A 12619-nucleotide genomic window follows, 5' to 3' on the forward strand; every position below is an offset into this window, starting at 1 on the left:
AACTGCAATTTCCCACACAAAAAGACGATTTTTCTATACAAAATCGGTGAATTTTCAACCACAAAATATGAAGTTTCAACAAAAAATTTCATTTTAAAACAAACCGTTAAATTCGTTGTTTAAAAAATTAGTTTTTAGCCCAAAACAAATTGTCAAAAAAGACGTAAATATTGAATCAAATAGTTGAATTTTTAGCCAAATAGTTTAATTTTTAACCAAGAAAATTAATTTTCCATAAACAAAGACAAATTTTCAGTTTAAATTAAAAAAATTAATTTTTATTTAAAAAAAGGAAACTTCCAAGAAAGTATAGTTCCAATTTCAACCAAAGGATCAATTTTCTACTAAAATCATTAAGGTTAACCAAAACATGTGTTTTTAAGAAAGTAGTTCAACTTTCAACCAACGATTTTAATTTTCAACCTGAGCAGACTAATTTTCAACCAAATTGTTGTATTTTTAAACAAAAAAATTATTTCCTACCACAAAAGATGAATTTTCAACAAATTGTATACATTTTTAAACAAATAGTTAAAGATTCAATCAAGACGAATAATTTTCTACCAAAAGAGTCAAATTTTCAACAAAATATTTGAAATTTTAGCCCTAAAAAGGTCACTTTTAACTATAAATGAAATAGTTTAATTTTCAATTTAAAAAAAATTAATTCATAAAAGCAAGACAATTTTTCTACAAAATAGTTGAATTTTCAACTAAAATTATAAATCTTTAAATAAAAAAAGGTATTAAAAAAAATCACCCCCGTCCGGAATTTACGCCATTTAGGCACAGCCCCAAATATAAAAAAAAAGCGGAATTTATTGCCTCATTTTGTGCAATTAAAAAAGTTTTTTTAATCACTAGGGGAACACAATTACCCTTTGAAAATTTTGTCTGGATCCACCTTGGATGAGAATAGATTAAAAATATTCAATAAAAAATTGAAATATATGAAATGACAAAAATACTGAAATAAAAAGATATCGAGACTAGGTCTACAATAATAAAACAGTTTTATTCATGACTGTGAATAAATCAGATTTGGCATTTGACAAAATACTTAAGGAAATATCTGCATTTTTGGACAAAAGGCCTACGTTCGAAACAGGTATGAAATCTTAAATTCCTAAACCCATGCAAACTCAGTGTGCGCAATTTTCTTTAACGAACGTGTATTCAAAATGCATAAAACATAAAACAATTAATAAGATTAATCGTAACTTCTAGTGTGAGGCGAACACGAACACACGTGTTCACACTTTCCATTTTAATATTATCTTCTGTGTATAAATAATGTAATAAATAATAGTGGTATCTATTATAATAATAAGTTACCTAACTTGTAGTCTTGTCTCGTAATTTACAGCGAATCCGACTCACATATCTTATAATAAAATAGGCAAACGTTACTTTGGAGTTTAGAAGATTAGACAATACAATTATAATTACACGAAAATTCTAAGACTCTGTTAATTATTATTTAATTAAATTAATGATATTATTTAATATTATATACAAATCTTTAGAGAGTGATTTTTCTTATATTTTACATGTATTTGATCAACGTGAAAAAATATGAAAGCGTAAAAAAAGTCGAAGTCGCTGCAACTCAAGTACCATTCAGTCGTTTGCTTAAAACAAATGAACATCCAACGTTAAAGCGTACGATGTTTTTAAGTACACAGTACCTTAAAGTCTCTCTTTTGCCTATAATTTACAGAGACAAAATAGGAGAGGGATGAATGCCCCTATCGCAACAAAAACAGGTAACATTACTGAGGAATCGTCTATGGAATAAGGATCTGGAGTTCGAGGACCACTTGTGTGTCTGCTGCGGACAATGGATTGTTCCTCATCATCCTGGATTCCTTGATACTCTTCCGGCTCCTGAGGGATTGGCCCTAGTTGAGGAACGTCTGAAAAAATATAATTTTTATTCGGATTTGTACATTTTTCTACTACAATTCTCAATTTTTCTTGCGATTAACAGAATAAAACCCTACTCTCAACGACATTAGTGTCATTCATATTATTGAATTCAGACTATTATAATAATGAGGCCTCGGACTCACTTCAGATATGAAAAAAAGTATAAATAGTGTCACAAAATTTAAAAAATATTGCCAAAACAGTGCCATTTACATTTTTTATTAATATATTTAAGTTATTAAGCAAAATATATTTAAAATCTTTAAAATAATTTTTTTTTAATTTATTTTTTATTTGAAAAAAAATTTAATTTATATTTTTAATTCATTCTTAAATTTAAAATAATATATAAAATATAATTTAAATATATATTAAATTAATAATATATTTTATTTAAACATTAAATTTAATAAAATTGTTAAATTATTAAATATGATCTTCAATGTTCATTTCAAATGTTACTCTTCAGTCTGTGTAATATTACACTTTTTGGTTCATAATTAATCTTTTTATTTTTCTAAATGTTATTATTTAGTTAAAATTAAATTATTTTTTTGAAAATTCATGAATTAATTCAAAATTTTCATTGATAATTCGACTATGCTATTGAGCATTCATCTTTTTGTCCGAAAATGTATCTCTTTCTGTGGAAATTTAATATTTTTTTGTTGTTAAAAATGCAACTGTTGGGTTGTAAATTAATAGATTTATGTTGAAAATTAACTTTTAATTTACATTTTTGGGTTAAAAATTTAACTTTCGTGTAGAAAATTTATCTTTTTGGCTCGAAAATTGAGCTATTTGGTAGACAATTTTACTATTTCCTTGAAAAAAAAGTATTTTGTGGAAAATTCGTCTTCTTTAAATAGAAGTACAACTATTTGATTGTACAATTATCTGTTTTAGTTAAAGATCCAAATATATTAATTGGAAATTTGTTGTTGCTTTTATCCAACTTTTTTTAAAACTATAATTAAAATCTCCTTTTTTTAACCAATAAAATTTGTACTAACATCACGTCCATTTTTCAAAACATTTAGTTAAAAAGTCATGGAATTTGTTGATAATTCAGCTTTTGGACAGAAACTTCAACTTTCACTTTAAAATTGATTTTTAAACTGAAACTTTACCAATTCGATTTTTGGTTGAAAATTCATCTTTTTTAGTTGAAAATTCAGCTATTTGTTCACTTGAAATCAAAATGAAATGTGCTTTCTTATGAATAATTGTATGCAACAATATCGGAGACTAAAAAAATTCATCAATCAAATTTAGATTTTCAAACGATCTTCTTTTCAGCTCATTAGAGACAATTAATTACATAAAAAAGTAAGAAAGGGGAGAAAATGTCGAAAATTCATGTATTTTGTTCACAATTTGTCTTGTTTGGTACAAAAACAAGTTTTTAGGTAAAAATACAACTGTTTGGTTGACAATTATTCTGTTTCAGTTCAGTATTCAAGTATTTTGTTGGAAATTTGTCTTGTTGACTTAAATATAACTGTTTTTAATTTCAATTAAAGTATAATATTTTTTAATCCAATAAAATTTGTAATAACATCACGTCTATTTCTCAAAATATTTAGTAGAAAATTACTTTTTTGAACTGAAACTTTACCTAATTAATTTTTGGTTGAAAATTGATCTTTTTTGCTGAAAATTCAGCCACTATTATTTTATTTGAGATCAAAATGAAATAAAAAAATCAAAATCAGATTCTCAAACTATCTCCTTTTCGGATCAATAGAGAGAATTAAATAAAAAGGAAACAACAGTGAGAATTCCAGTATTTTGCTGAAAATTCGTCTTTTTGGCTATGTTCAACTTTTTGTTATTTAAAAAAAAAAAGTATTATTTGGTTTCAATACCAACTATTACTTTTTTTAGTGAAAATGGGTATTTTCAGGTTGAAAGTAAAACTCTTTTGTGAGAAATGTATATAATTTGTTGATAATACATATCTTTTGTTGAAAATTCAGCTGTTTTGTTAAAAGTTCATCGTTTTAAATTGAAAATTCAACATTTTGGACGTCCCCTAATCAGTCATTTTTTCTTTAAAAAAGTAGCAAAATAGTTCGAGGTATGCAATACTGTAAATATTATATGTAATTATTCGAAAAAGGTGTTTACTGCTTTTCTTACCGTCAAGGCTTCCTTTAATCACAGCAATTGCATTTATCTTTGGATTATCTCGGTACCCCTAAAAAATATTAATTTTGTAGATTTATTTCAGTTTTACAATCAATATCGTAAATAGATATTACTTTACCTTTATAAATTCAACTCGTATTTTTCCACCCAGTATGTCGGACTCTTCATCGTTGTAATATAATTTTCCTTTCTGTACAGTGAAAGGGACATGTTCATCGTGAGCGATTCCACGACCAACTCTTTCAAATATATCCAAATCTGTTACGACTGTGTGATCCCCATTCAGGACAACGTCAAAGACCTGTTGACAAATTTGAAAATTAAGAACACAACGATTATAACGAATGGAAAATGTTGTGTAAGTTTAAGTGAAAAGGGTCCAGATTTTCGCCATTGAGTTAACAAAAAAATAATCATTTTCAAACAAACCGTTCCGTTTGGGTTGAAAACCCAAAAAGATCAATTTTCAGAATAACAGTTGAATTTTCAAAAAAAAAATAAAATAAATAAATGACTTCATTAAAAAATATGAGTAAAAATGTTGTGTAGGTCCTACGGTCGTTATTAAATTAAAAGAATAAAAACGAAATTACGGGAAAGTTTGTTTAACAATATTCTGACATTTCGGCTAGCACTGTGTGCCTTTTTCAGAGAATCGAAATAAGTAATATATAAATAACGATCGTTTCTTCTATGTAATTATAATTTTGTTTTAAAAAAGGAAAAGAAATAAAAATGCATGTGCTTGTTTCCTTGTGAAAGAGAACATTATTCTATTTTGGAGTTAAACATCATGCCAATTTTTTAAAATAGTACTGATGTGTGTCACCAAATTGAATTAAAATATAAAAAGAAACGTATCATATAAAAGCCTCATAAAAATTGAAAAGGCTTTTTTTGAGAAACCACATCTTGATTGATGAAACAAACAAAATCTTCATGTTACGTAGAAAGACGAACATATAAAAAGTAGGCAAGAGACATACATTAAGGCGGTATATTAATTAATACAGAATAAAGGCGTAATTTAAAAGCACCGAAAATGAGGATATCGCGCCAAACTGGAATTTTAACTTGTTTTTTTTTTATAATACTCTGATATATTTTGTTGATATTCATAATTTCTGTCTGTAAGTTGATCAAAATATTGCGATATTTGTTTATAAAAATGGATTCGATTATAAGTCTTTTATATGTATTTTTTTCTCTAGCAAGAATTTTAATATTGTTAAAGTCGAAATAATAGTTCAAGTTCCAAAAATGTTGTGAAAAACTTGTATTGAAATTTTCAACCCTACAATCTCTTTTATGTTCTGAAACTCTGGTTTTCAATCATTTACCTGTTTCACCAATATAAACTTTTTCACAACAATTGTAATACATTTAATGCGATATACAATTCCAGACAAATTTTCGGCACTATCAATATCTTTTTGATTAAGTAAAATTTTTTAAGAGTTTTGATTACTAAAATAAACATTTATGTTAAATTTTATTAACGATCTTCTCAACCTTTCAGAGCGTCCTTGAACATACGGTAACGTAAAATTTATTTACGATTTTTTGTACGTGTCAACCCAGTTATTTTTCTTACTGAAACCATTGTAGATTTCATGAATTTTAATTTGATCAAAATTATTTTTCCTGAATCTAATAGCACTCAATTTAATGCATCTATCAATTAAACCTTGTATTAGGCCGACCTTTTGACAATATGAAAGATAGGAATTAAAATTAAAATATGTACCAGACCATGAAACTTTTTTTAAACCAATTGGTAATTAACTTACCTTCAGTTGTTTAAAAATATTTATTGAAATCGTCAATTTTTTCAGTAGGAACAATAGTTAAAATATCATCCACATACCTTGTATATAAATTAGGATTAAAATTCAATTTTTTCAAAGCTCTTGTTTCCCTTCTTAAACCAAATTTGCAACTATAGCAGACAATGGTGAACCCATAGGTACAGCCATTTAATTGTTTATAATATTTTCCATTAAAAGAGAAAACCATGTTATTGAAAACAGTTCTAGTCGCGAATAAAAATTCATTTTTCGTTAATTTAGTTAGATTTGTATTAAACCGGGTTTAAAACATTATAAATATATTTGGCTAAGTTATAAGTAGAAGATTCAATTGTGGACACAATCTCTATTTAAAATTTGCATTGTGCACTTTTGGAAGAGAATAAGTTTTAGCTACAGTACTATTACTTGTTTTCAATTTATATGATATTTGTTAATTTATTAAATCTTTTTTCCTCCCATCGAATAACTATATCATTGCATTTTTCTTCTATTGTTTGAACCAGACTAGTTTTAATCATTTTATAAAAATTATCATTGTTGATCATGTTTTCCACAGTTTTATTGTAATTATCATTATCAGCATGCTACCGTTATGTTTCCTTTGTCTGCATTTACAAAAACTAAATTTTTATTAAACTTTTGAAAATTTTCAACAAGGTTACAATTGTTGAAGGTTCTTGAAGTTATTATTTCGATTATGGTTTGAGATTAATTGAGTAACTGTTTTTCTGATACTAAGTTTCTGATCTTCATACTCTACATTTTTTAAACAATTTTCTATACCAGCAATCATGTCATTGATACGAACGAACTTTCGAGAAATTTTGTTTTTATTCTTTTAATTTAATAAAGACCGTAAGATCTAAAAAAAATTCTTACTCATGTGTTCATTGACGGTCGAGGAAAGGATTGATTTGATTCTTTTAAAATATACTAATTATTCATTAAAGAATTGTTGAATTTTTAATGAAATAATAAGATTACTTTTAATTTCAGTTTATTTAAAATTCCCCGACTCTGTCTAGTTTTTCCTGACATTCCCTGATCAGTTTTAAATGTCCTTATATTATGATTGGGAATTTTCTAACTACAGTGAATCATATTTGTGGGCCTTTCCCGCGTTCTAAATTGATTTTGTGGACGTAATCTATTTCAACACGCGCATATAATCTATACTCAAATCACAGAATTATTTCCCACTCAAATACGTTGTTTTCTAGACGAAAACCTTCTTTTTAAATATTAATTTTGAAAATATTAATATAAAATATGAATAAAATCATTTAAGATTTTATTTCAAAAGTAAAATTTTAGGATGTCATAAAAAAAGAAAATAAATTAAAAGCTTCAAGAAATTTTACATGAAACTTTTTCCTTTGAAATTAGCATTTTTGAAATACTTGATACCCTCCATTTTATCAAACATGAGTCACTTTCCACACAACAAATTGTTACAAATGTTAAATTAAATTTTGCAGTTTTAGCAAAAAAAAATGAATTTTCGTTTTCCAAACAAGCAAAAAATCTTTTACTTTACCAAGGAGCTGCTATATAGAAGAATATCTTAAAATATACTCTGTACATTAGGACAAATTTAGAAAAAAAGGAAGAGAAAATAAACTGTGGAATGTTGAATGAATTGATTTCAAATATTTCCAGAAAAACCGTCGCAATTTTTCCAGTAATTAACAAAAAAAAAAAAATTAAATAAATCTGCCCGCCTCGCGGACACAACTTGTTCGCGCGTGGCTCGCTTCGCTCGTCAGTTTTAGCGCGCCTGCGGCGCGCGACTGTTGGTTATATCGCTTCGCGCTCAATTATTTATTTCCCATGCTACGCGCTCGGTCTTTATATTTTCGCACATTCTTGCGCAAACCTTTTAAAATTAAGACTCAAAACATCCACCACTGTAATTTTGTGATTGTGAATTCTCTTTCGTTAAAAGAGCGCGACTGATGGCTCTCGTACTCTGCGCTCGGTCTTTGCATTTCTCCCGCATTCATGCACAGACCTTTTAAAATGAAAGGTCAACGGATCAACAACTGTAATTTTGTGATTGTAAACTCTCTTTTGTTAAAGCTCGTTTGGCTTTAACGAACACATTCTCATCACGTATCTCGTGCTTCGCACTCGATTTTTATCTAAAATGTCAACTTTTCTACATTATAGACAACACTTATATCAAATATAATACATTTTTTATGTAACTCTGTCTAGGATTGCTTATTCAGGTGTAGCAAAATAAAGCGCAAATTGTATTTATCATGATTATTTTAATATTTGCTTCTTATTTTGCTTTAAATTATATTCTAAGGTGCACTGAAACGTGTATAATTTCAATAGATTTATATAATTAAAATTCATAATATGCATAAAAATTGAATCATACTCATTCTTATTTCTTTGTGTTTATTTATTTTTTAAAATTTGTAATTCTGTCTGTTAATTTTAGTTCGACCTTGTGTCGTTTTTTCAAAAAAATTAAATTTTTGTATTTTGAACGTTATTTTTTACGAGTAAAGCAAAAACAACGTGCCCTATCAAAAATTATTCATGAAAAATTTCAATGAGTTTTCGGTATTTTTTGGAAGCGTAACTTTTGTCTATTTCTTTTTTTCATAGCTTGCGTTGTTTGTCAAAAAATTAAATTTTTTATTTTTTTTGCGCATAAAACAAAAACTGTGCATCATATAAAAAATAATTATTAAAAATGTGTAGCTCTTTTTTGGATAAAAATTTTTTGTCTCATTTTTTTTCGTAGCTTCTGTCGTTAGTCCAAAAAATTTTATTTTATTATTCTTAATGTTGTTTTTTACGACTAAACATAAAAACTACGCGTCCTATCGAAAAGTGTTTCATAAAAAATTTGTAGATCTTTCAAGGGCTCGCAATTTTAGCTTATTCACTTTTTTCGTATCTTGCACAGTTTGAAAAAAAAACATGGAAGTTTGGATGTTTTATTATTTTTGGTACCATCAAATTTTGAATTTTCAACTTTTTGACCAAATTCAAAAATTTTTATGGTAATCTTGCAGCGCTTTCGAAAATCAACGTTTTTCTTCTTTTGATTTTTTTTCATATCTTGCGTTGTTTGGATTAAAACTTTAATTTTAGTTTTTAAAATTTTTTTTCAATTTTGAAAATGCTCCAACTTTGATAATTTTTTTTTTTACAAAAAAAAGTCATAAGAATAAATTGTTTGAGTTTCTGAGTACTATGAACAACTGAACATAGAATTTTTAAATCTTGAAAAAATGTGGTTTCAAAAATTTTGAAAATGCGCTCACTTTTAGAATTTTCATCCAAAATAGCTGGTTTATGAACCAGCGTGCCACCGCAGAATCCAATCTGATGAGTTTTTCTAAAGTTATCGTGCCTACAGAATACAGACAGACAAACACCTTCGTAAAAATCGTTTTTTTCTGACTCAGAGGGTCTCAAAAGGTGGAGATTTTATGAAAACCGACAAAGTGAAATTTTACATAAAACCAATACCTTCTCATTAGGATGAGAAGGTAATAGTTTTCAGCAAATCGACAAGTGAATATCCGAGTTTGAGTCAGACACCTACAAACAGCCGACGTTGCTAACGTTACAAATATGCAAAGACAAAAATGACATTTTGCCATAAAACATGGTTAAAGTTAAAGTGATTGTTGAGAAATGATTATATCAACAGGGTACAGCCTATTTAGTCGTTTCTCCCTCTTACTGAAAAAAATGATTCTAGATTTCTAGATTTAAAAAATGAAAAAGTACACTTTTGAATATTCGGCAATGACAACTAGGTAAAGCTCATTTTGTTTTTCCTTCACTCTGCTCTCAAAATTAAAAACCAAATATTTATAAATCTTGAATCTGCAAAATTATATATTTTTTTAATATCGTAATTTTGGCTCGTTGAGGAACTGTCAATCAGAATGCTTTATATTTGAGCATCACATATACTCCAAATTTTTTTTAAATATTTGTTGATTCATATGAATATTAATGACTTCACAATACCTACCATAAATTTCCAGGAACTTTGCAATAATTTTGATAATTTTTCTGGTAACTAAAAAATTTTCAAGATATTTGACTAAGAGTCAAGAATTCAATTTCCTAAGGTACGTACCGAGTCTGTAGCTTTTCTCTAAGTTTGCATCCAAAGTCAAAGTTCCTATGAAAGTACCGCCAGGCGACTTTATTTTTTATGACTATACCACTGAGTGTATGGCAAATATTTTCCCTACAACTACTCTCTGAAACGAATTAATTCAGTCTCTAAACTTCAAAATCCGTTATCAATTTAATTTTTTTATGTAAGTTCGAAATTAAATGTAAAATGGACGAAAAAACCACATCAAAAAATGCATGTAAATTTCTGATCAGAAAAATGTAATACTTTGATAAGATCCTTTTAAATTATATTATCATCTTTGAAATCTTTCAAAATTTTAATTAATAAAAGGAACCAATTGAAGAAACAGGAATACAAAATCAAAAGCATTTCTGCAAACCAAATTTATGCTACAAATGGAATGTATTAGATGCGAACGGAAGATTATTTATTCGAAGTTTCTATGAAAGCATCGCCAGACCACTTATTTTTTTAAAGATTATACTACTGATGAACTGATAAACAGCAAAAGAATGATTCACAGGAAGTACTTTGGTTCTGATAAATTAGATGCAAATCCAGTTTTTTTTCAACTCAAAGAAAATAAATATAAAATATTCGAAAAAATACGTTCAGAAAGTACGCACCTTCATATTCGGTGAATTAAAATAAACTTCGCTGAATTTAAGTATCATAACATATTCTCCATCATCAGTAATTGGAACATCATAGCCAAAAGTACTGTGATGATACCGCTCGGTTTGATAAAGAACTTGATCTCCAGGATTTGCTCTTCCAATAAGAAGTTGCTTCCCATAATCGGAACCAGTGCCGACTTTTCCAGAAAGTGGATCTTTGGCATAACGGATGCCGAAACTGTCAGTATGGGCATCTCCTCCAGCATTAATTGCATAAATTACTTCCAGACATTCAACATTTGGTACGAGGTTACCAATTATAAATAACAACAATAAAATCAAACAACAGCTCCAGCGTAATGCAGGCATCCTTGTGGAAGTTTCTTTGGTGAACATTTTCGAAATTTAGCTTATTTCGAGTGATAAAGATCCCATAATTCACAACTTTACAACAAATATATGAGCGGAGAGGTTAGGTGAAAAATTGAACATCTAATCGTTTTTTAAAACGCAGAGCAAACAATTGTAGTTAAGTCTCGTTTTCCTTTGATCAATAGCTCCATTTGTGTTCAGGTTTCGTATACTATTATCGGGCCTGCTCTGGCCTTTTAAAATTAAAACCAACACAGCACCGACACGTTTACTTAAACATGGACGCAAGAAAATGACCGCCGTTACCCGGCGAAGTGACACGGTGAAAAGTGAAAAAAGTGGCGCTGATGTCTGACGGGAAATTCAAAGATTGTTTATTTTTACACAATAGTTGATTGATGTTGTAATTATTTTATTTAGATGTCTTTAAACTTAAAATTGCTCAAATTAAAAAAATTGATATTGCAATTATTTTATGTATACTATTTTAGGTTAAAAATGGTTCAAATTTAAAATTTCGACTTCTTATTCCCAGGCTTAATTGTTTAAATTCCAGTACATGCATTCCAATACAGATGCATAGGTTGATCGCGGGACATATATTGATATGTCCCACTTTTTTAAAAATTATTTTTTGAGATTATTCTGGCTCAAAATTGAAATTTTTATTCCTTCATATTTGGATTGTAAAAGCGTTATCGATTTTTAAAGTTTCACTGCGCAAAGAGTGCAGATAAAAAATCAAGGTCAAATCGTTACAACTGTGTAATTTACATGTCATGCACGATAACACCTTTATTAGAAAAGTATAAAACTGAACGAAAATTTTAATTTTGTCTACACACGCAATGTCTTAAAATTTAAATTACAATATATTTTCCAACTGTGATTTTATTTTGTTTTTAATGTGCCAAATAGAAACTTGAACTGACTATATATTACTTTATAATAAACGATTATTTGTCTACTTTTTACAGATCATATAAAACATTCTTATATTTTTCTTAAACTTTGGTTATATTACATTTTTTAATCTTACTATCATTGATCGCGCACTATAAACGCGGATGTAGTTACTCGATTTGGTGGGGAAAATCATTTTGAATAGAAAATAAAATTTTCGATTAACTATTTATTATTTAACTTGATTTATTTCATTAAAAGGTTATGTAAATATAAGTTTCAAAAGACTCTTAAGATAATAAAAAAATAAATGTTTGAAGATTTCAGATATGTAAAATTAAAATGTCAACCAACAAATATATTTTCATTTTAAATCAAGAATAGTTTGCAATAAAACACATGGATTTTGAATAAAATAGTTACATTTGCAAAAAGAAATTGGTTGAAAATAAATCTGTCTGGGTTGAAAATTCGTCTGCTTTGAAATAATCTTATTCTTTTTCATTAAAAATTAAAATCTTTTTTAGTTGAGAAATATCAACTACACCAGCAATAGTTTTGTATAGTTAATACTTCTTAACTAAAAAAAGGTTTTAATTTTAAATAAAAAAGAATTAGATTAATTCAAAGCAGACGAATTTTCAACAAAATACTTGAATTTTCAACCCAAACAGATTTATTTTCAACTAAAAAACTTGTATTTTAAACTAAAA

General features: G+C 27.5%; 1 protein-coding gene across 1 annotated transcript; it reads right to left on the minus strand.

Moving 5' to 3' along the window:
- Window positions 1-990: 990 nt before the first annotated feature.
- Window positions 991-11314, minus strand: LOC117182329 (malectin-A). The gene is made up of 4 exons (XM_033375488.1): window positions 10641-11314; window positions 4199-4381; window positions 4072-4129; window positions 991-1916 (listed from the first exon to the last, which is right to left on the minus strand). The coding sequence occupies exons 1-4, from the start codon at window positions 11025-11027 to the stop codon at window positions 1708-1710; spliced, it is 837 nt and encodes a 278-aa protein (XP_033231379.1). The 5' UTR covers window positions 11028-11314; the 3' UTR covers window positions 991-1707.
- Between the last annotated feature and the right edge of the window lie 1305 nt (window positions 11315-12619).

The sequence above is a fragment of the Belonocnema kinseyi genome, chromosome 10 (genome assembly GCF_010883055.1).
Source record: "Belonocnema kinseyi isolate 2016_QV_RU_SX_M_011 chromosome 10, B_treatae_v1, whole genome shotgun sequence".
Lineage (NCBI taxonomy): Eukaryota > Metazoa > Arthropoda > Insecta > Hymenoptera > Cynipidae > Belonocnema > Belonocnema kinseyi.